This window comes from Melozone crissalis, unplaced genomic scaffold (genome assembly GCF_028551555.1).
Source record: "Melozone crissalis strain CALT ecotype California unplaced genomic scaffold, PUWL_Pcris_2 ptg000013l_1, whole genome shotgun sequence".
In the NCBI taxonomy this organism is placed as follows: domain Eukaryota; kingdom Metazoa; phylum Chordata; class Aves; order Passeriformes; family Passerellidae; genus Melozone; species Melozone crissalis.
Genome location: NW_026535791.1, coordinates 40,362,060 through 40,385,003, shown reverse-complemented (window position 1 = coordinate 40,385,003; position 22,944 = coordinate 40,362,060). Strand labels below are relative to the sequence as shown.

The following is a 22,944-nucleotide window of genomic DNA, read 5'->3' as shown; positions in this document are numbered from 1 at the left end:
TGCCGCGGCTCGGGGCTGAGCGAGAGGAGCAGCGGCGGCAGGGAGGAAGAGGAGGCGAGGAGCCCTCCCGTAGCCGTCCGTCGGCAGCGGGGGACGCGGCATGCGGTTGTCCGGGCGCAGTGGGCTTTTCTCAGGAGGGAGATGGGGAGCTGCGATCTGACCATGCCTGGGTGAGAGGGGGAAAGGACCAGTCGCGCAGCCCCGCCACCACCAACTATCACCACCACCACCACCATCACCACCGCCACCACCACCACCATCTCCTCTCCCTCCTCCTCCTCCTCTCTCTGCGTTATTGCTCTTATCTTCTCCACGGCACTCCGCGTTGGATGCACTGGGGCTGTTTCGTGTTGTGAGACCAAGGCAGAGCCACCGGCGAAAACCAACAATATCTCGGAGGAAGAAAAAGAAGAAAGAAGAAAGAAAGAAAGAAAAAGAGAAAGAAAGAAAAAAAAGAGGAAGAAAGAGAGAAGGGGGAGAGTGGAAGAGAGAGAGAGGGAGAGCAAGCGAGCGAGAGAAGGGAAGGCAGGCAAGAAAATCCCCCCAATCTTTTAAGTCAATGCATATTGTGGTGACACTGGCAAAGGAGCCCTCACGGTGGAGTCGGCCAGGGCTGTGCGTTCCCAAAATATGACCAGGGGTGCTTGGATGTGTAGTCGGCAGCATGATGACGGCTTAAAAATCTGGTTCGCACCCCGGGAGAACGAGAAACCCTTCACGGATTCGGAGAGGGCTCAGAAATGGCGACTGTCCCTGGCATCGCTCTTGTTTTTCACGGTCCTGCTCTCTGATCACTTGTGGTTCTGCGCCGAGGCCAAATTCACGGGGACCGGAGAGAAGGAGCAGCCGCCGCCCGAGAAGCCGGAGCCCGCGGAGCCGGAGCTGCTGGCGGGCATGGGGGAGCCGGCGCCCCCCGCGCCCCGGCTCCTCGCCCCCCCCTCGCCCTCCCTCCCGCCCTCCCCCGGCAGCAGCGGCGGCGGCGGCCGCGGCGGCCGCACCAACGGCACCGAGCCCCGGCACGGCAAGGCTGCTTTCCTGGGAAACTCCACCGCCAGGCCCCCGGAGACGTGCCCCCCCCCGGGCTCCTCGTCCGGGCAGTGCTTCAGCGTGGGCGACGCGGAGGCGGTGTGCCAGCGGCGAGGGGGGTCGGGGCGGCCGCGGGGCACGGGGCAGAGCCCGGCGCCCGGCTGGGACCTGACGGATTTTTACCTTTCCTTTTGTAATTCCTACACACTTTGGGAGTTGTTCGCCGGGTTGTCCAATCCGGACACTTTGAACTGCAGTCTGGATGTGGTGCTGAAGGGGGAAGGCTCCTGCAGCCAGTGCGTCCAGGCTTACCAGCGCTACGACCAGCACGCTCAGGAGAAATACGAAGAGTTTGAGGTTATGCTCCAGAAATATTTACAGTCGGATGAGTACTCGGTGAAATCGTGTCCTGAGGATTGTAAGGTAGGAGCCCCTGCTGTGTTTCCTGTCCCTGGCTGTCGGGCTGGCGTGCCTCCCTCGGCTGTTGTGGCTGCCGTGGACCCTGTTGTGCCTGCTCCGCTCTGTGCCCCTGGCGCCGGCGGTCACGGTGCTCACGGTGCGGGCGATGCTGCGGAGGGCATCGGCCGGGATGCCCCCCTTAGCGCGTTGTTAAAACAGAGGAAGAGAGAGGGGGAAGCTTGAGAAAACGCAAAAAGAAGTGATCCTCGGTCCTCTGGGAGCGTAGCGCTGGATTTCCCCCTCCTCATGAATATGCGATTGGCTCCGGCTCGGCTGCCGGCTTCCAGCGAGCTGGGATGCGACTTGGCGGCAGGCAGCGACAGGGTCTGCATGACAATGAGCGGGACTCGGAGCGGCCCCCGCGGTCGGGGCTGCCCGACGGCGCTGCCCTGGCCGCCGGCCCCGGGTGTGCGGCGGCCGCGGTGCCCGCGCACGGGCGGCTCTCCCGCCGCGGGCCGGGGGCGCGCCCCGGGGCTCCGGTAGGTTCCGCCGGGCGCTTGGCCCGGGGCTGGCGATGCTGGACGGTGGCAGAGCGGTGCGGCGCCGGGCCTCCTTGGGAGCGGGACAGTGTTTGCAGGCGCTCTGCCAAACTCTGCGGAGCTGGGGAAAGCAGGAGCACGAGAGTGTGTGTTGGCGGGCACCGCAGTGGCCCTTGGTTGGGAAGTGATGGTGACAGCGTTTTGATAAGCCGCGGCTGTTTCCCTTGGTGCCACTGGTGACGGCTCAGAGAGATCCAGAGGCTTTTCTTTTCCTTTGCTAGAAGGCAGAGGGTCCCACTTTGGCTCTTGTACATGTTGCCTGCTCTGTAGTTTTGCACAAGATTAGTTGGCCTATCTCTCAAGACAGGGCAGAAGAAAAGAGTTGTCCTCAGAGCCTAAAATAGCTAACTGCATGCTTTTCTTCCTTTTTGAGTACTTGGTAGGAGGTGAATATCTCTGCCCTGAACTAGATTATCTCAGCTACTGTAGCACTAACCAGTCTGAACCAAATTCTGCTTTAGCTGTGGAATACAACCATGCACGTGAATCACTGCTCTAAATAGGAGGCCTGGCAGTACCTCTGTGCTCTGTAACTTCAGCAGGGCCTTCTGAAATCATTTAATGGTAACAGCCTATGCCTAAACAGTCCCATTCACCAATCACTTAGTATAATTTGGGCATATATTTGTCACAAAAATGGATCCAGAGTCCCTCCAGAAGCTGAAACAACCTGCTATGTAATTGGAAAAAGGTAGGAAAGTTGCTGTATTTATTTTTTCTCTAAACCTGACAAAAGTAAGGTAGAATCACCAGAAGTGTTGACTCAACTGTTTTTAGACTGCGAACTGTGTGTGTACACACTCATTGCATATATGCTATGTACTCAGTTACTGATAATGTAAACATATTTTATTTCCAGAGTGAATTGGATGAGTAAAAAAGGGTATCCAATGTAAATAGATCTCTGTTGCTGTAAGGAAATCTCTGTCATTTTGGTAGCTCTATAATTAGAAATTGACCTACTATTCCATGATGCCAAATGATCAGCATTTTCATTCCTAAGTGATTTTTTGTATCACAGTTTAGTTTGACTTTGCCACAAAGTCCTCAGTTGCTCTACGGAATATCAGGGTGTAAAAGGTTTTGGAAATGAACACAACAGCAAATTTATGCTGTTTAGCGATTTTCCCTTCACATACCCAACGAGGAGAAATACTTTTTTAATGATAGAGAAAAGGTTGTTGACATTAAAAATGATTGTGTGAAACTTTAATGAACTAGACAAAAGCCAGTGACCTGCATTTCTGCGGTTCTGAATGCCACATGATATTGCTTTATGTTTTGAGAATTTGGCCAACCAATCTGTGTTAAAAATGAAATATATTTCAGAAGGGGAAAGAAAAAAAAAAAACAAAACAGACCATGGGTGCAACGTAGTCTGTTTTCCGTTTCTCCAGGGAATCTGGTGGGCAGTGCAGGTGCCCATCCAGTGCGGGTGGGGAGCGCGGTGGGGTGAGCACGGGGCTGGGCTGGGCTGGGCTGGGTTGGGCTGCGCTGCGAGGAGGGCCAGGGGGCCGCTGTCCAAGGTTCTGCAAGGCAGCGCACGCACAGCCCGAGGTCAGGCGGAGGAGGTGCCTCTCTCTGCCCCCGTGCCCTGGTTTGGTGTTTCTGGGTCCCTCTGGAGCCTTTTGATTCGTGTGGATACTTGCGAGAGCCAAGTGGATGGCACGTCCAGCGGTCTGACGCGTGCATTCATGTGCTTGCGCATGGGCTGACCTGGAGAGTGAAGAGGTGAAACTTGAAACTCGAATACTTTGTGACTGTTGCAATATTTAGTTTATAAAACTCAGAATTTGGTGGTTTTTTTTTTTTTTTTTTTTTTTTTAATTTTTCTGGTGTGTGTGTAAGTAATTTTTTTTTTTTTTTTGCATGCTGGCTATTTAGCTAATTCTTAGGTAAAGCATCAGAATAGAAAATAACTTGACATATGTGTGGTTTAGGTACACATTATTTGGTGGGTGCCATGGTTTATATGGTGACCTGCTTTTTCTTTTAAACAAAGTTCTAAAAATACTGCCTTTACTCAATAACCATGTATGTAAGTCTTGCCTCAATACAATGAAAGGCTTGTTAACTAGTCTATTTATATTTAAGATGTCTTTAGCATTCTTGGAGGGCAGCTTTGTTCACAGAAAAAGAGATATTTTCATCCAGCTGACCAATTATAGCTGATTATAAACAATAATAAAATTTACTCTTTATAGCAGTCAAGCATAAACTTGCAATTAGGTGTTGCTTCCCCCTTCCCCAACTCACCCCAACACCATACACCATCCTCAACTCAGTTGGTTTCTCACAGTAAAGTGTAAAGGTTATGGTGGGTTTCTCAGCAAGTTTTGCCTTTCCAGAAAGAACTTCTGGTGATAACAGATAGAACATATCACAAATGCCTTTGATGCACGAGTATAAACTTCAGACTTTATGTTTTCATTCTTTTACCTCAAACCAAAAGAAGATGAACTATACTTTCAAAATATTCTGTCTTCCACTACAAGTCTCCTGGTCTCTGAAGAATATTTTAAAGTGATTGCTTTATATTGCAGAATTTTGTAGACAGGAGTTGTTTGACTTACAGATCATATTTAGCTATTCTATGTGGTGAGTTTCAGTTTTAATATAAGAGTATACTCAGGTTTTTTTTGTTTGTTTTTCTTAAGTGTACTGTCCTGTAATTAAGGTCTTACTATCAAACTTCTATAGAATTGCATGGGGTTTTTGAAAATTTTGTAGAAAATGCTGACAATTTTTAACATTTAGAAAACAACTATTTTTCGTGGTATCAATGAATATGCATATGCCTTTTATATTGTTTGTATGTCAGTAGACTTTTTGTGTTGTTTAGAAGCTTGGGATATAAGTGTTGCCTCACTATAAATCTGTCTCCAACTTATTTCTTATAAACTCTTCTTAAAGTCTGATGTCTCTATATATTGTTCCCTTATGTATTGTCTTGATAGTCACATATTGGTAATGGCTAAACAGTAAACATAAGAGAAATATTTGAATTTATTACATATTCAACTAGATGATGAAACAAATTTCTGTAGCTTTATTGAATCACTAAAGTAGGAGAGTAACTGGAAATCTGGATTTACACTTCTGCTTTTCTGTTTAAAATTGAATTCAGATTTTTAAAAAATGCTTATGAAATCTTGTTATTGCCTGTTATAAATTTGTGGTTATTTTTGAAAGGATTTGTCTTGCAAATATATATCATTTCTTAGTTTCCAGAAAATAATTTTTATATGCAGCGTGTCACAGCACAGTATTCAGATAATTAACACAAACTGCATTGGCCTGACGTTGGAAGACACAGTTCCTCATTATGACTTGTCAGCCTTCTATCAGGGGAAATGCTCAAGCTTTTATTGTTAAGGCAGCCGGCAATCACTCTGTGGAATAGAAGAAAATTCTGGCTACTTCTGATTAAGAACTGGGTCAAATACCTAAGTAGGACATAAAAATGTAAAGATTTTTAATATTTTCCTTTTCTATTTTTTTAAAGGTGGAGCTTACATCTTTGTGATTAAGTGTCAGAGGCCAGGGTTTTCCTGACAAATGTGTTTATTAGTGTTTGAACAAGATATCAGTCATCATTTTTGACACAGATTTCCTTAACCTAGTGCAAGTTGAGAGTGTTTAAAATGTGGCCTTTCTTATCACTACTTAAAATATTGAAATGTATAATTCAATTAAATGCTTACATTTAAAATAACATTAAAATAATTAATTTTCCTTCCTAGAATATCAAAGAGAAAAAATAAAAAGATACCAACTATTCTTATATCAACATTACTAAAAAGGGAACTTTGGCTGACATTCTAGGTGGTCATCATGTACACACAGTTTTGTGGTTTTCAGGAATTAAATATAATTTGATAACTTCTGATTTGAGGATTTTGGTATTGGTATCAAAAATATGTCATAGAATACCTGATGTATAATACTACTTGGTTGAAAAATGTGTGTCAATAAAGGCTTTCATCACTAAGTGCAGACGATATAGTTGATAGAAGTATAGAGTTGGTATTTCTCTTACTCAAGAAACTTTTGATCACAGAACTGTGCTCAACTACTTTTACTTGAATAAGGGGGTGATTGGAAGTTATTTAAAACAATTAAAGTCACATTTCTTCTTAGATGTTATCTGGAAATATCAAAGCCTATATGAATCATTACTTTCCTAAGAACTTTTTCCTAAACAGCATATGTAGTCTAATTAGGTTTTGATTTAAAATCTCCATTAAGCTGGCAGAAAAGAGCAGATGAGAAATACAAACCCAAAAGCTCAAATGATAAAAGAACCCTTCAGTTACAAAAGATCACACAGAGCAGCATCTGCCACAGTTAGATATTTCAGTTGCACATCTTAATCACATATTTATACAATGATAGTTCTATGAAAGAGTGATATCTAAACTAATCAGCAGAAACCCATACAAATTAAACCTTGAAGATCTGTACTTGTGGTCTAATACAAACAAAAAAAATCCCCACATTAATTACTGAACTAGTGCCTTTTCTGAATCTCTTGAAATAGAATTATTCTTTTAAAGCTTTTTTAAAAATGAATACTATGCTGTACTTAAAAAAAATACATAATACTTAAATGTTTACACTTTTTAAAAATTTTGGTATAAAATTCACTTTGGTGAAATTAATGTGCCTGTAAATTGATGTTTGCACAGTTTTACAGGTTTTGGTGTTATTTGTTCAGGTGATTTTTAGAAAAGTAAATGTTGAATTATTTTTCAAAACTAATTTAAGAAAATATGTGGATGAATTTAGTATACACTTCTTGTAGTATTGGTATAATTCAAGAAGCAACACTGACTATGTGCTAAGGGATTTGTATTTTGGCCTAGAATCCCGATCCAGCAGTCAGTCTCAGTCTCCTGTTTTGAGCTAGGTGAATGGCACTGCACTCAGGGAAGACTATGCACATGCTTGTGGTTATTCAATTGCTTAAATGCTTTACTGGCTCAGGGTCAGATTTCTTCACTCCTAAAAGAGAAATTCCCCAGGGTATTCTTTCCAGAAGTGCATTAACCCCACATAACTTTTAAAAGTTTGCATCTAGTTGATCATCAAGGTACTCATCCCATTCATAGTGTCAATGGGTACAGCATTCCTGAGTTAGGAAAAAAAGGACTGCAGATTACTAGCACAGAGTAGTTGAAGTGCATTCCACCCTAATCCAGTAACCACCATTTAATGTTTCAGTGTATTAATGTCCCATTGTTTGGGGCCTCATGGCTCTGCCCTCAATTTCAGTTTGTTCACTTGTTCTCTTTACCTCAAGCAGCATGCTTCGCATGCACCTTGCAGGGACTGTGACAGCCTTGCTTCTTCATTTCAGGTTCTTCTGGGAAAGGTAATCAAAATGCAAATTATAGTTCTATCACTTATCCTGCCTAAAAATCGTTTGGTCTATACTTAGTCATTTATAACTTCAGTCTTGCACTAAGATCCATAGTGTATTTAGATCTGTGAATTGCCTAAAAGGGAAAAAGTAACTTAAAAGCTGAATTCTTAAATATTACTTTTTGATAAATATCAGTCATAACACCTCAGAAAACAGAAAAATAAAGTAGTCCATATGACAAAAAGGAGCAAAAAAGCTAGATATCCATTATGGATATTCACAAAAAATATAAAAGCTTAGATTCTCTTTGTAGTCAGTGGAGATACATAGGTAATTCTAGAGTCTAAGTCAGTTCACAATGAAGTGGATATCTAAAATAGGGCAGATGGATTATGCTCTAAAATACTTATGTCTATTGTCTCTAAAGAGGACAAACTGTCATTTTATATCAGATATAAACACTCCCACCCACTGTTGACTTCAAAAGTCAGATGAATTCTAACAAAGTGATTTTGGTATAAAAATTAAGTTTGGATGAAATTATGTTCATATGCAAAATTTAACTCTGAAAAAATTTGTAAAGTCCTACTACTTGTGCTGTCCTACAACAACCTAGTGAAATCACAACTCTGTTTCACTGCTAGGATATCTATATTCTGTTGCTGAAGAATCTGTGAGCTATGTAATCTGCTTCTTAGGGATGAGAATGGGAAAGAGCCTTCTATGACATAAGTGCATTTTCATCACTTTTTTTTTGAGAGAAAACCAAAATCTTCTACATATGACTTTTCCAGTTGTTATTTCTGTTGAGAAACCTGACAATAACAATTGTAAGTCATCTTCTTAATAGACATTTTTGCAGGTAGATCTGCTAGAGATTTTTTATTTTATTCTCCCTTCTCACTTTACAAGGAGGGTGGATTTTTTGGGGGAGTGGAGTGTCTATGTATGAGAATTGCTTCCCTTAGTCCGAATCAGAGGAAACTCCCAAGACTGCCCAAACTCCCTCTGTCAAGAAACACATTTATGCCACTTTGCTACAGTAAGCATACTGTACTTTTCTAAGTACTTTCACTGTACTTTTCTCTTGTCAGAAGTGTAGAGCAAACATCTCCAAGTGAGAATGTCTGTGAGCTTGATTTCCTTTAAAACATCAATCAGTTAGATGAATAGAAATGTAGTGAGGCACTGGAAACATATTCTGGCTTGCAGAGAGATTTGATTAATTTGGAGTTATGTTAAAAATAAAGACTAGATTTCCTTTTGGATTTGGGAATTGACCTTGTTTGCAAACAGGGTAGGTATATGAAATATGTGAATTTCTCCTTCAGAACATGCACACCGAAGAGCTATATCCAACTAGCTCCCAGTCCATAATGACAAAAATAATAGGGCATAATGTAAGTGACTCTGAAGTGAAGCTGATCAATGCTTGATACTCTCCCACCCTTCATCTCATCTCGCCTCCTCTCCTTTTAAAAAACTGATAGATGTGTTTGAAAGCTGTGCCTGATGTAGGATTGGCCTCAAGCCTTTATGGAACAATCTGTTATGACCCTTCGAAGCACTGATTGAATGCAACAAAGTTGTTGGGATGAATGGTGATGATAAATGCTGAAGTGACAAACTTCAGCAGTTATTCATTAATATATTTTGGTCCTCTGAGCTGTGTTTGAGAGCCTGATGGAAATGTTCACCTTTAATATCTATTGATTCTGAGAGTTGATTCAGATGCTTCATCTTTAGAAGAAAACCTCATGATTAAAAACAACAGTAAAGATCATCTGAAGCTACCAGCAAACAGTATGTTTCAGTCTACGTTTTTAGAAGTTCTCAACAGCTTGGAAGTCATTGTGGATGTTTTAAATGACTTCAGCAAAATTAGTAGGAAATGGTACCAGACAGATAACAAATAAAAACAAAAGGTCCAAATTTTTACTTTTGGTATATGATATTGTCATTTTAATGAATTTTAAAAGTTTTTGATTTAGGTTATTTCATTATTAAGGTATTATATTTTCAAATATATCCATTATAAAATTTTTAAAAGGGAGGGGAAAAAAAAAGAAATTGTATTATGTTTGCATTTTGGAATGTGCAATGTGTTGCAGCTTTTAGGAGATATTTTCCATGGAGGAAGTATGATATCTAGAGTGCTTTTTAAATACATGTTTAATTCTTGTTGATCCTCTGCATGTTAGATTAGATGTTGCCTTCAATTTGCCTGAACACTTATGTAAATGGTATCTTGGGCCTGTCAACAGACTTCATCCCCGTTAAGCATCATAATGAAGTATCTTTATTACATTTTAAAGTATTAACAATCCAGAATCAGAGGGCATTCTTTATTAAGCAGATGGGAAAAAGATGAGATACTTTGAAAAAATATTTTTCTCATTTTATTCATTCTTTTAGGAGAATAAGAGAGTTTCTAGAGCTTGCTGATTGATGATTTGCTAATCATTGCTCTACATTGGTTAGCTTGCTTTCTGTATTTAGGGGGTTACACTTACAAGTTCTTCCTAAAAAAAAACAAATATATGTATGAGACTCATTTATTTATATAAATACTTGGATTTCAAGGGAGACCTTGAGCAAGTCTTAAATACTTTAAAATCTATTAAGTTAATTACATATCTCAGAGACCTCTGTATATAGTAAATAGATGACTAAATGCTAGATGAAAAATATAAGCATTTATTAATGTAAACTTATTTTTCAAGATTAACAGTCTACCAGATGGAAAAACTTTTGCTAGTTTGGAATGTATATTCTTAACTCATATTAGTTGATTTGTTGTCCTCATGCATCAAGAATGTACAATATTTTACTAGTATAACTTCATTTAGAGGGGTATTTTTTCACTGGTAAAGTTACATTTTCAAAGGCACTAAAATCATCTCTGCTGAGACAAATTTTTGTATACACATACACTGGATTAAAGAACAGATGTTCTTCAAAATAAAACTCAGCTTGTAGAACAACAACTAAATGGCAAATGAAAAGTCCAATTTGTTTTTAGGCTATTTATACTGAGAATAAATAAAGCAAGTATATATATTTGAAAATGTACCCACAAAAATTACATGCAAATTTTGTATGACTACTCTTAACATTGCCTTCATCTATATTTGTTGAAACTGGATTTCTGTATAGAAGGGCTTTAGGATAATGAAGACATACTTCATAGCTGGAAGTGAAAATTCCTGTGTATTGAACGACTTGCAACTCACTATGCAACTGATTATGGTGATGTCTGGTACAGCACATCACGCTTCAAAAGTAAATTATTTTTAAATATAAGTGAAATATAAGTTCCAGCATATATTATCAAAACTATAGCAATAAACTTATGTTTGTAAATTGTAATCTTTATAATTAAAACATCTACAAGGAGTCCCAAATCCATGCTTTGGTAAAGATTAAAATCTCTGAAGGGATTAAAGAGAAGTATTACTGTAACATCTATTTAGAACACTGATTGTTACTAAAGTCCTTCAGCAAGTTTCTGGTGGTTTCCCAGTGGAATGTGTCTGTACTGATTCTAGCCCTGTTAAAGCCAGGAAATCAGTGTAACCAGTGGGAAAAGATCCATGTCATCAGAACCTCATTTACTTGCCTTTTTTATTATTTAGTAAAGTACCCCAAATGCATCTGTTTTGAGATATGGCAAATTTTGTACCTCTAGAGGTATAAACCCATTCTCTAATATTTTTCCTTTCATACTATGTTCAAGCTGTAAATATTGTGGTACAGTGCTTTAATGAGAGCCTGGGTGTATTGCAAGCAAGGTTTTCTTACTGCAGAAGGGAGCAAGTATGGGAAGCTCACAGCATCCTGTGAGTGGGGATGCCCCAGCATGTGCTGCCTGCCTGGAACTCAGAAGCTCTGCCCTGGAGCAGGGCCAGGGCTGAGGATATATGAGGATTAGATTCCACTGGCTTGAGGTTCTGCACTTAAAAAGGGAAGCAAGTCAAAAACATAGCCAAGGTCCCCTGGGATGACTTTTAAAATTCTTCATGCATCCAGAGATGAGAGATGTTCATTTCCAGTCCTGTTCTGCTCTGGAGTCAAAGTCTTGATGTAATATTTCTACAGAGAACCTGACAGAACTTGGTCCAGTATTATGAAGAAATAGGATTTTCTGAACAAGCTACGTTTGAAATATTACCCAAATTATACTGAAAACAAAAACAATTTTTGTATTTTTACTGGTTTTTTTTTTTTTCATTTCTGCTTTATGATGTAACAATCCTTGGGGAAATGACCCCTATTATAAGCTGAGTTTAGCTAACAAGATATAGTATAGCACTGGAGTTCAGGAAATGAGGCTTCCTGTTTTATATTCCAATTCAGTTAGAAGTGCATTATGGTTTCTTTTGTCTCTATTTAAATCTCATAATTGTTAAAGCTGAACCTTATAAATGCACATTTTTTGTTGCAACCTCACAATGAATTTAATGAAATTAAATCATTTATGTAACAACAGCTTTATAAAATTTAGGTATTGAGATTAATTCCTGGGACCAGAGCATAAAAAATGTACTGCAAGCCAGTGTCTGTACGACAGATATGAATTGAAAATATTATTTTATTTTCATTTGTAAATATAGACCAAATTTCTTTAGTCAGCAATCCACAACAACATAAACCAGACTCACTCCATTGAAATAAATGGCTTTACTTGAGTGTAATGCTGTTTTGAGAGGAGGAACATCATATTTTTAAAACTCAAATATATGAATTCAGAAGGACAGTTTGACTCAGACAGATTTGTTTTACACACCTTGCTACAAAAAACAATATTCAGACTGCTTTAAATGCTGATTTTCCTGTCTTTGACTGACATTACTAATTTGTTATTGTTGTTGGATTGATGGTTTTCTCCCCTTTGTTGTTGTATTTGGTCTTGATTGTCTTCTCTTATTCTATTGATTTTTCAGGCACTGCTGTAGAAAAATATTATGAGTTTAAGTTTTTCAGCTATCCAGGGAGAGGAAAACCTTGAAGAAAACAAAGCAAAATTATTTGCCTTTTCTAGCCAAGGGTGTAGGTCATCCACCAGGGTTAAAAAGGAGAGATGATGATCAGTAGTATTAATAGTTTAAATCCAGGGAGGATGCTTTGATTGGTGCAAAGACACTCTGTATTTATGCTGGCATAAACACAGCGAAAAATTTAAGTCTAAGTTGAAGAATTGATCAGGTAATGGAAGTTTTGCTCTGTGGTACACTTCAACACTGATAAAAAAGGTAGTAATTTTAACACTGGCATCTTAAATAAAAATTAGAGGTTTGATACACACGTGTGTGTGTGTATATATATGTATATGTCTTAAAGGAAGTGGAACAAGGAAATTTTTGTTGTAGGATTAAGCATTCTGGAAAGGCTAGGACAGTTCTGCAGTAGTCCTGTGGAAATCTGAAAAGTCATGAATTATGGAAAATTAAGAAGTACAGGAAAATGTAACAATTGTTTCTAAATGGTCTTCTTCTTTTTTCAGGATTTGTTTGTTTTCTGTGAGGAAGTGTAAATTACTTAGGGTATTTTCTTTCTTTCATCAATACTTCAGAAAGGTTCCAAGTAAAAGTAGAATACAAATGCATCTATTGTTGGGATGCCCACTAACCCTGTCTTACACTGGTCTTCACAATGCATTTGTAGAGACCCTTTGTGGAATATTTTAGATTATTTTTGTTTCTGTGTCTCTATTTGCACATTACAACAAAGTTTATTGTTCAGCTTATATGTGAGGGTTTTTTTAAGGGCAGCATATTTTGATCACTGTGATTATCTGGGAGATCAGGTTTTTATTACTGTTCTATAATGTAATTTTTATTTTTTTTCTGCAATATTTTAAAGGCCAGAATGGTGTTAGCTTGTTCAATATAAGCATGAATTACAGTGACTTCCCAAATATTTCTTTAAAAGTTGTTTTAGTTTCTGGTGTTTTGTTTTCTTCTAATTGCTACAGAAACAGTCATCTTTAAATGATGGTATGAAAGTAAATATTTACAGCATTGTTTTTTGGGTTTTGTGCTCAATAGTTTTTAATATAGGTCTGATTTGAAGAATGCCAGTAGAAGTTTGGGATGGAAGAGATCTTTTTCTTCTTTTATAGTTGTTTAGACTTGCAGGAGGAGGAGATATGTTTTGTAGTTTGCAGAAGAATGTTTGCATCTCAGAGTATTACCAACCTGGGAGTGAAGATCAGTAGCTCATAGGAAGGAATGTGATAGCTGTGAATATCAGTAGGCTTTTTTTTTTTTTTGGGTTTCTCTAAAATTGTACTCCTGACTCCTGAGTACAGGGTGAAGTATATATGAGTACAGAGATATTTGAAATGATTTTATGATATGTTTGAAAGAGAAACAAAAGACCTGAAACCTTTTAGAGTTTTTTTTTTTCCCTGCAAGTAAAGCACTACTGGGGAACTTAAATATTACAGTAATTCAGCAGTTCAGGAGGCCATAGCATGCAGGTCCACCATGAGATGCAACTGGGATATTGCTCACAGGGCTGGTCCTGCTTCTCACTTTACTCCTGACTTTGTGTCCTGATAGAGTTGAAAGGCAACTATTTATTTTTTTCAGAATCTATAACAAATCACAAGTGCCTGAGCTGAGTACAGACAGCCTGCAGACCTCAGGCTGCCTCCGTCAGCATTTCACTTCAGGCCAGAGGTATGCTTTGGAAACTTCCCACTCACTCCTGCTGGCACTCTTAGTGCCCCTTGGTTCACCACACAAGCTGCATTGCTTTCTGCTGAAAGCAAAGGCATGCAGGTGCCCTAGAGGTGCACCCATAAAGAGCTGCAGACACTTTTAGGGATGTGCAGTCCCTAAAAAGGACTAGGGCTAGCCCAAAGTTAAACCAACAAAAACCAACATGTAATGGGGGTACCGGGCTCTTGGGACAGTCTCAGTTTACAGAGTGTCTCTACAGAGCCACACTCCCTGTTAATACTCATATAGTTATGGTTAAAGAGGCTGAAATTCAACCTGGAGATAATTCCCCAAGTATCTCAGCAATCTCTTTTAGGACTGCAGCTCAAGGCCCTGAGCCAAATTGCTGAAATGATTCACTGCACCTGGCTCTAGATAATCATGGCAGTAGTGATCATGTATTATCCCTTTTTATTTTTTTTCTTTTATCTTCTGTTGGCATGCCTGTGAAGGTGATGCAGATTTTTTGCTCTGTGCTTTCCCTGCATCTGCCAAGCCTTGTGCAGCAGAACCACTGCAGCTCTGCTGCATTTTGGGTCTGCCTCTGTCCTCACCCTGGATTTCACAGCACCTTCCCAACACACAGACATAGAGCTGAACAGAACTGTCAGTGCTTCGTTGTGGCAATTCTAGAGTTTTTAGTTTCAGAACAGTGCAAAAATATCTAAATAATCATGAAAAGGAAAAATTTTCGTGAGGGAAATTGGCAGCAGTGAAGCTAGTCTGTCCAGTCTTCATTTAATACTGCCCTCACTATGTTTTAATTGTATTTTCTTTTTTCCTGCTAAAATAAAAAAAATACTATGATGCAGTGCTCAGGCTAGATTTTTGGTAGCCACTGAACTGACAATTAGTTATGCAGGAATGCCTAAGTAGCTGATTTTCTTTTTTAATTATCTCAGTTTCTATATACATGTGAAGACTTCATTTTCTTTGGATTTCTTCAGCATACAAGACAAAGGTGTGTCTATGTTATGGATTGATATTATTTTTCTTCACAGAGTAAGCCTTTTTTCTTTGAATGATTAGAAAGTACTGTGCAGTTCATAAGAAAATAGAACATTGGAAGAATATTTCTCTGCTGGTAGAATATTTGCTCTTAGTATACAAGGAACTACCACCTTTCCAGTTTTTATTATTTAGATATTTTTATTGCAATATGCTCAGTAATCATAGATCACTGCTCTTGAACCCTGACAATTCATGCCATGTATTGAGTTTGTTTTAAGTAAATTTAATGGACTTTTAGGAGGAAAATGAGTTCTTCTACAGGTCATACTCTAATAGTAATAATGTTCCTGATGATCTGGGGTTTTTAAAATGTTTTTAGCTTTGGTAACTACCAGGAAACTTTCTTACCTTTTCCTCAAGCTTGAAACCTGAGTAGGGATAAAAGGAGGCAAGAAAAGTGATACACTGACCTAGCAAAAGTGGATAAAGAAATAATTGGCTGAAATAGTATCAGGGTCTCTGTGATTGATCAAAACATGAGGAGAATACCTGCCAGGTGATCAGCACTTTCTGCACCACCTGATGTTACTGGCCTGACCAGGAGCTGTGAGGGAGACCGTGCAGCAGCGACGAGACATTGCCCAGCCAGCAGGAAAAGCAGTCAGAGTGGCAGACAGCCAAAACTGCAGATGTTTAGCTAAGGTCAACATAAGAGTAGACAGAAAACATATTCACATAAGACTTCAGTCAAATGTATCTCAGGTTATACTGATGTTGCTTTACCCTGAAGCCTGAAGGAGCTGATACTGAAGAATGACAAAACTGAAAAGACTCTGTTTTTTGGCAAGCAGTCTGTAGGAACTGACATACTACACTGCTCAGTGATCTGCTCTGGGAATAAGCTTGGAAGGTAAAATGAATTTTACACCAGACCAGAAATTTGTTTATTAGTTCTTAAAGTTTCTTCTTAATTCATATTAGGTAGCAGTCAATTTATCATGCTTATGATTCAATAAAATACTTTTCCACATTCTTTTCTATTAATACATTTTCATATATGAAGGAATATCTTGCTTTTAGAGATGAATTTCACTTTCAAAGGTACTTAGACTAGTGTTAACAATCATTATTTTCTCTAAATGTGTAGCAATTAAACCAAAATTTAATCAAAATCTGGTTCTTGTTGTTGCATGTGTTAAATCTGTTGGTTCTTTTTAAAAGTTGAGTGAAGATTTCTGTTCCTATAGTTTTTACAGATTTTTTTATGTGTAGCTCCTCTTTTTTTTTTTAATATATATATATCTAGGAGCAAACTATTAGATTGAAGTGGAGACAGGGGTAGAAGGAGATGCTTATATTTCTAAGAATTATATTAAAGGGGTGGAGCTAAACCAGTAATCAAACCCAGGAAAATATAATTTTGAATATATTGAGGGATATGTTGCCTATTTGCTCCATACAGTTTTTGAGCTGTATTAGTGGCTACTGACTGATGAAGGCATTTAAGTACAGGTTTTTTTTGACAGAGAAGGATTTTATTTATATATTGTCCATATAAATGAGAATGTCTGTACATCTGCTGTAATACAAGAGTTCCCTACATCTCTAACACATTACAATGTGGGTGTTACCTGTGATTCTTGGCAAAAAGGATGCATGTATCAAGTGTTCATTCAGTACGACTTTGCTTTTAGCAGCTGCCTCTGGTAGACACTGTTTCACACATTACTATTGCTTTAATTATCTAAAGGAACACGGGTACAGGCCACACTTCCTGGTTTGATGCAGCCAGGATTATCCTAAATACATTTCCAATTTGTGCCCACCAGTGATAAAGATGACAACTGAAAACATCTTTTAGGATTTAGCTATCCTTTTTGCTTTATTGTCCATCACTACCCAGCCTTTTCTCTTTACTGTTCATCACTACTCGGCTTTTTCTCTTTTTTTCTCTTTTCCTCCCTCCTTAAGCTATCTGCCAAACCAACCTCTCCCGATGAGTTTGGCTGTGGGTCTTTGATGTGGTAATATTCCCTACTAAGAAGGACAATTTTCTGAAAGGGCGAATAAAATACGAGTATCCATGGCTGAAGACCTGCAGCTGAAAAGAGTGGTTTATGATGTATAGAAGTTGGGATAAGAATAAGCTGTGTGCCCATGAAATAGAAGATGATAACTGCAGAGGTAGCTGGATTTTTCATTTGTTGTTTGTGTGGGTTTGATTCTGGCTTGCTGTACTGAACAGAGCACTGTGAGGAGCGTTGATGTATAAATCCACAGAAAAATCTAAGTCCTTCATTAAAGTGGTGTTACATTTCAACTTGGCAACATCAAATGAGGAGTTCTATGTCTTTGATTTAAATAATAATGAAAAACAATTCTCTGATTTAAATATGCTATTTTCAGTCTTGTTGAATTCTTTATTTTTCTTATGAGGAGAGTTAAGTAATGATATAATTTACTTAATTTATGATCTAAATTTACTTATTCATTATGTCTTTTTTTATCTCTTAATTTAAAGGTGCTAGGCTTCACCCCTAAAAAAATAAATCTCAGCCTTTTTAGCCTTTATGCCAGTACTCTTCCCTTTTTCTTCACTTTCTCAACAATATCTTTATTTTTGATTGTGATTAGTGCCAGAGAAGTATTTTCATTGGTCTGTGCTTATCAAGAGGGTCTCCCCCTGCCTTCAGTGGTCATACTGGGTTTTTAATTCTAGATGAAGTATTTCATATGGTTCTTTCCCCTGTGCTTCTATTAGGCTTGGCAGTGCTGCATTCCATCTGCCATTGTTTCCCCTTTCACTGAGCTCTTTTAAGCAACCTAAAAGCTCCTTGGCCTGTTTTGGCCTTAATTAATCTAAGACTTGTTGTGTCTGTTGTAAACATTTCCATCTTATTGTTAGACCCATTTCTGGATGATTAATAAATAGATTAAACATTTCCATCCTTTGTAAAGAACCTGAGGGCACCTGCCTGTTAACCTTTAGCCACACGGAGCAGTGACCACTAATAAATGCATTCTGCTTCTCTGTTCTCCTTTTTGTAGTTGATTTCTAGTCAATGACAATGCTTTACTTCTCATCCTGTGATTACTTGGTTTCTCAAATAGCTTATTGTGGGAAGCATTCTCAAAGGCTTTTGGAAGTCCAGAAAACTTGTATGTGACAGTTCTTTCTTATCTGCTATTTACATGCCAAAAGAATGCTAATAGGTTAAAGACATATACAGGGCATTAAGGCTTTTAACTTTGATCCACATACTTAACATTTTTGCTTTTAATTGGCTCCTCTGTTATTTCTGCACAGTAATATGTGTGTGTGAAGCTGAATTCTTCCTCAGTTTCCCTCAGGAGCTGCATGAAAATCGCTGCTGTCCTGTGTGGTTCAGTACACTATACTAACTGATTTCAATGGGAAACTGCATAATTGTGGATTTCTTTTGTTTAATCTTAAATTGCTTTGGGAGTCTTGAATAAACAGTCTCCCATTCTTGAGATACATCAATCTTTTACTTATTGATCCATTCCAACAATTCCTCTTATGATACTTCAATCATCAAATGTTCCTTTTCTTTATTTAGAAACTCTGGTATATCCTCAGATCTATGAGTCAAAAAGAGATGTGAAAATTATATGCTTTCTCTCCTATATTCTTATCTTGTTTAGTTTCTCCTTTAACTTATTGGGGGGGGAGTCATGGTCTCTCGGTCATATTTTTTGCACTTAGTTGCTACATATATTCTTATTTAACCATCCCACTTCCCTCTTCAGATGTACCTGTCATTGTTTATGCATCTTATACACCATAGGCACTTTGTGCCAGGTGCACTGGAATATCCACAACCCTTGCACTCCCAAAAGTAACTTGAAGCTTCCACGTTCAAAGATCTGATTGGCTTGAAGTGTAATTTATCTATTTTATTTTTATTTTTAGCTCTGTAACCCTTGGAAGGGAGAGGAACATGTTCTCCTCAAAGATGGGTGCAGAATTGGAGCCATGTGTGCTGGGTCATGTAATAGCGTCATAGATGGAAAGGGAATAACAAGGTAAACTTACATTCTGATGAGAAATCTAGGACAAAAAAGAATTCTGGGAATTCTTACTGATACACTGTTTCTAAGTATTTGTTTTCCAAATTTTTCCCCCTGTATGTGCTGCAGCATCTATGCACACACATGCCTCATTTTCTCAGGTGTTGCTTTATAAAACCATTGTACTAGCCATGGGTTCTGTACCCCATTCATTCAGAGAAACAAACAGGTTTGGGTTTTTTAAAAATCTCTCTCCTCCAAAAACCCAGCAGGCTTGGGGATGCCATTCTGCACTATTTGTATAATTGCCTGGTAGCTGGAGAACTCAGTTAAGACGTAGAGAATTTGCTGGTGTTATGTTCAGTGTTCTCCACAGCTTGAAGATATTCAAAGGCACTTGAACATAGTGAAGCAGTGGGAATGACAACGAGTGGTAGCTGAAAGGCTTAAGATGAGAAGAAATATGTAGCAATAACTTCCTCTGCCTTCAAAACTATTTGGTCTTTTTCTATGTATTTAGAGATTTCCAACTTGATTTTGCTGAGAACTTTTTTTAATGACTAGCAATAATTCTAAAAGTATTTTGATAAAAATACTCGAGCCACATCTGCTGAATTATTTTTGATCATATATGTCGTGACATTGCTTTCACCTCATATAGAACTCTGATGCTGAACAATCCCCTCTCCTCCTTTGAGCAACGAAAGGTGCTTTTATGTCTCAGACAGTGTGGAGTAACTGTTCAAACTCTCCTACCGACCACATTAATGATTTTGGACTTAGGACAGGGCAATAGTGGAACAGCTAGCCTGTTTGAAGCCATTCCCACCTGAGTATACCTACATCAATATATGCCCTCCAGGGAAAGTTTTAAACCATTAAAAGCTACCAGGTTTGGAACTTTACCAAAGCTATATATATGCAGCAAAAGACCCAGAGGAACTTTTGCCTCAGTAATAGCTTCTTCTGGGTCTTCCAGCATACACCAGGGCATATTACAAACATCAAAATATGCTCAGTGGAAACAGGCTACATTTCAGCTCCTCCAGGGATGTTTTACAGTGATGGGAATAGAATCCCTTCTCTGTTCTACTCTCATAAGTGTTCAAGTAGGAATTACTTAGGAGGACAGTCTCAGAAAACAGTGTCTATAGGATATTAAGAGGAATGACCTGGCTTTCAGAGATGCTAAGCACTCACACGCTGAGTTAGGACATAAATTAGGATCTAATTTCTATCACATGGAAAAAGTTAACACAGGAAGAAATGCTTTTCAATGAAGCTAAGACAGTTTAATGTACTTGGTAGAAGAAAATGTAGAGCTTTTTGAGTATGAAATATTTTTATTCAGATTTTTTGATGTTTTTCAGTGATAATTCTGGATGCTTCTGTGAAATCTTCTTACAGCCACAATAAAGTATAAAATATTCTGTTGTATCATTAAAATGTATTTTGTTGTGGAGGTTACTAAGCACACAACAGAAACAGTGAAGACAGTCTATAAGAAAATTATTTTTTTCAATACAAGTGTTTTATCTAGAGATGTTGCTGATGCAGTAACCAGGTACAATGCCTATGTCTCTTTATATGAGAAAGAACACGTTCTCTATAGACTGGCAGGAGGTGAGTTTTCCAGATGGAATAAGAGAAATTCAGACACTGTGGTGTTCAGATCCCTTTAACATAAACCTGAGCTGCTTAGCTGACTTAGTACTAGGGATTTTGTTCTTGTAAACAACTCACTTCAAGTTGACATCATGTCAGATTTTGCATTCTATTTGGATGCGATCTGTTGTACATGCAGGGGCAAAGGATTTTGTAATAAAGTATTTCTACTTTCTGTTTAGCTAGAAAAAGACAATTGATAGGCAGCTGAAAAGGTATTATAATAAAAAAAATTCATTTGATTTGCTTTCCTGGTTAAGCAGCATATTAAAAGAAGTTCTGCACTGTGTAAAATTGTGACAATAGAAAACTTTGGAGAAATCATTACTTACACATTACTATTCAAAGATTTACTGAAGGTCAGAATCTTTATCACACAGTTTTTGAACAGGTTCAATATTGTTTTCTTCCTTTCTGTAATGAAAAAAAATACCTACTTACCATTTACCTAGTTAGGCTTTTACCCAAATATTTTCCAAAAGACTGTCATAGACAAGGTGAGCTCAAATTTTTTTAGGTAATATTTCAGTCAAGAGAAGTCTCCCATAAAGGCTGTTTTTTTCTTCTTCTAATAATCACCTCCTTGAGAAATGACTGCTTGCCAGAACTAGTCTCCTCTTGCAGAAGCTCACCATTCAAAGGGTGAAAGAGCACACTTACTTAGCATCTTTATCAAGTGGAGGCACTTTCCATACTGCAGCCTTTTGAGACAGGTGCAGCACTAGCTGCTTCCTTGCAGGTGACATTCCATGGACATTTCAGGTGAGACCCTCTGGAACATACTCTGGGGCACATTCATTCAGTATGTCATGAAAGGGCAGCAACTGACTGGCTTAGAATAACCCCTTGTGGTTTCCCACCATAAAACTGGATATGTTTTGCGCTGTCTGGCCTGGCTGTAAGATATTTCCGTGTACAAGATGTTCCCATGTGCTGGTAATCACTAGCAGTTGACTCAGTTCCTTGAGATCATGAGCAAGAAAAAGCAACAGTAACTCACAGTTTTGCTTGTGGCTGGCATTAAGATCAAGCTAAAATAGACATTTTGAATGAGCGTTACAGAAAAGGGTTAACTACCTTTTTGAGCAGAATAAATGTTCTCTCTACACACCACCTACTTTTCTAAGTTTTTTTCCCACTAAATCAAGAAAATTAGCATTAAAAGCATAATTAATGAGCTCCCTGTCTCCAAAAGGAAACCAGGGAATAGCTGTTTTGGAAAAATGACTATCACTTTTTTTTGTTTGGTTGTTTTTGTTGTTTTTGGGGTTTTTTGTTTTATAGAGAGAAGATTATCTATTCTCATGCAAATTTAAACTTTTAAAATGTAGAAACTGCAATGAACTTGAGGACATTAAAACTGAGTCTAGATTAAAAATCCGCATCAAGGTACATTAAAATAACAATGTTATAAACATATCAAATAATTTTGAAGTGGAAATGACTGGCTATTAAAGAAAGTTTAGACTGACTACCATGTGATGCTTTCTGTCTCTAATATCTGTAATACTGCATTTATGTAATGGAATTTACAAGAAAATCTTATATAAAAACCTGGATGGATGGCTTTACTCAATAAAAAAAATTATGTGCATGAAACCTGTTTTCTGTTTTATTAATTCATAGATTAAGTATGGTATCCCAGAACTTCTTGGTTCTAGGAGGTCAAGTGTGTTTATTTCAGGCTTTATGGGGGTTAGGGAGTGCCTATTAATTTCATTGGTTTTCATTATCCTCCCAGCTATTTTTTTTCTCAGGTCAGTTTTCTTCAAAAAGGCTAAATAATTTGCTTAAAGAGAAACATCATCTTTATTTTTGAGGGACCAAATGCACACTGACAGGAAAAGTTAAAAGCTCCTTCTTAAAGATTGACTTTTCTACACTATAATGAAGAGTTTTGCCTGGAGTTTAATGATGTTCTGCATCTTGAATTTGTATTTAAGGTTACGACATGCTTTAGCCTGGTAATTGGCCATTATTGAGTTAATAAACACATAAAATGACCTATCTTTTCTTGATGTAAAAAAGCAATAGCACAGTTTCCCTTTCGAAGATTTGAGTGCTGTATAATATAGCACAAGTGGAGTCAGTTAAATCACTTTTCAATTCCAGTTATGAACAGAATTTGCAAACAAATTGTTTCCTTCAGTACTTTGCACTTCAATCTAAAAGATGATGATCT

At 38.3% G+C, this 22,944-nt stretch overlaps 1 protein-coding gene across 1 annotated transcript in view; it reads left to right on the top strand.

Moving 5' to 3' along the window:
* The first annotated feature begins 630 nt into the window (after positions 1 to 630).
* The window catches only part of NALF1 (NALCN channel auxiliary factor 1), a 434,847-nt gene continuing 412,533 nt past the window's right edge, over positions 631 to 22,944 (top strand). Inside the window, exon 1 of the mRNA XM_054271678.1 lies at positions 631 to 1,449. Within this exon, the coding sequence (XP_054127653.1) occupies positions 631 to 1,449 (819 nt within the window). The remainder of the gene's footprint in view (positions 1,450 to 22,944) is intronic.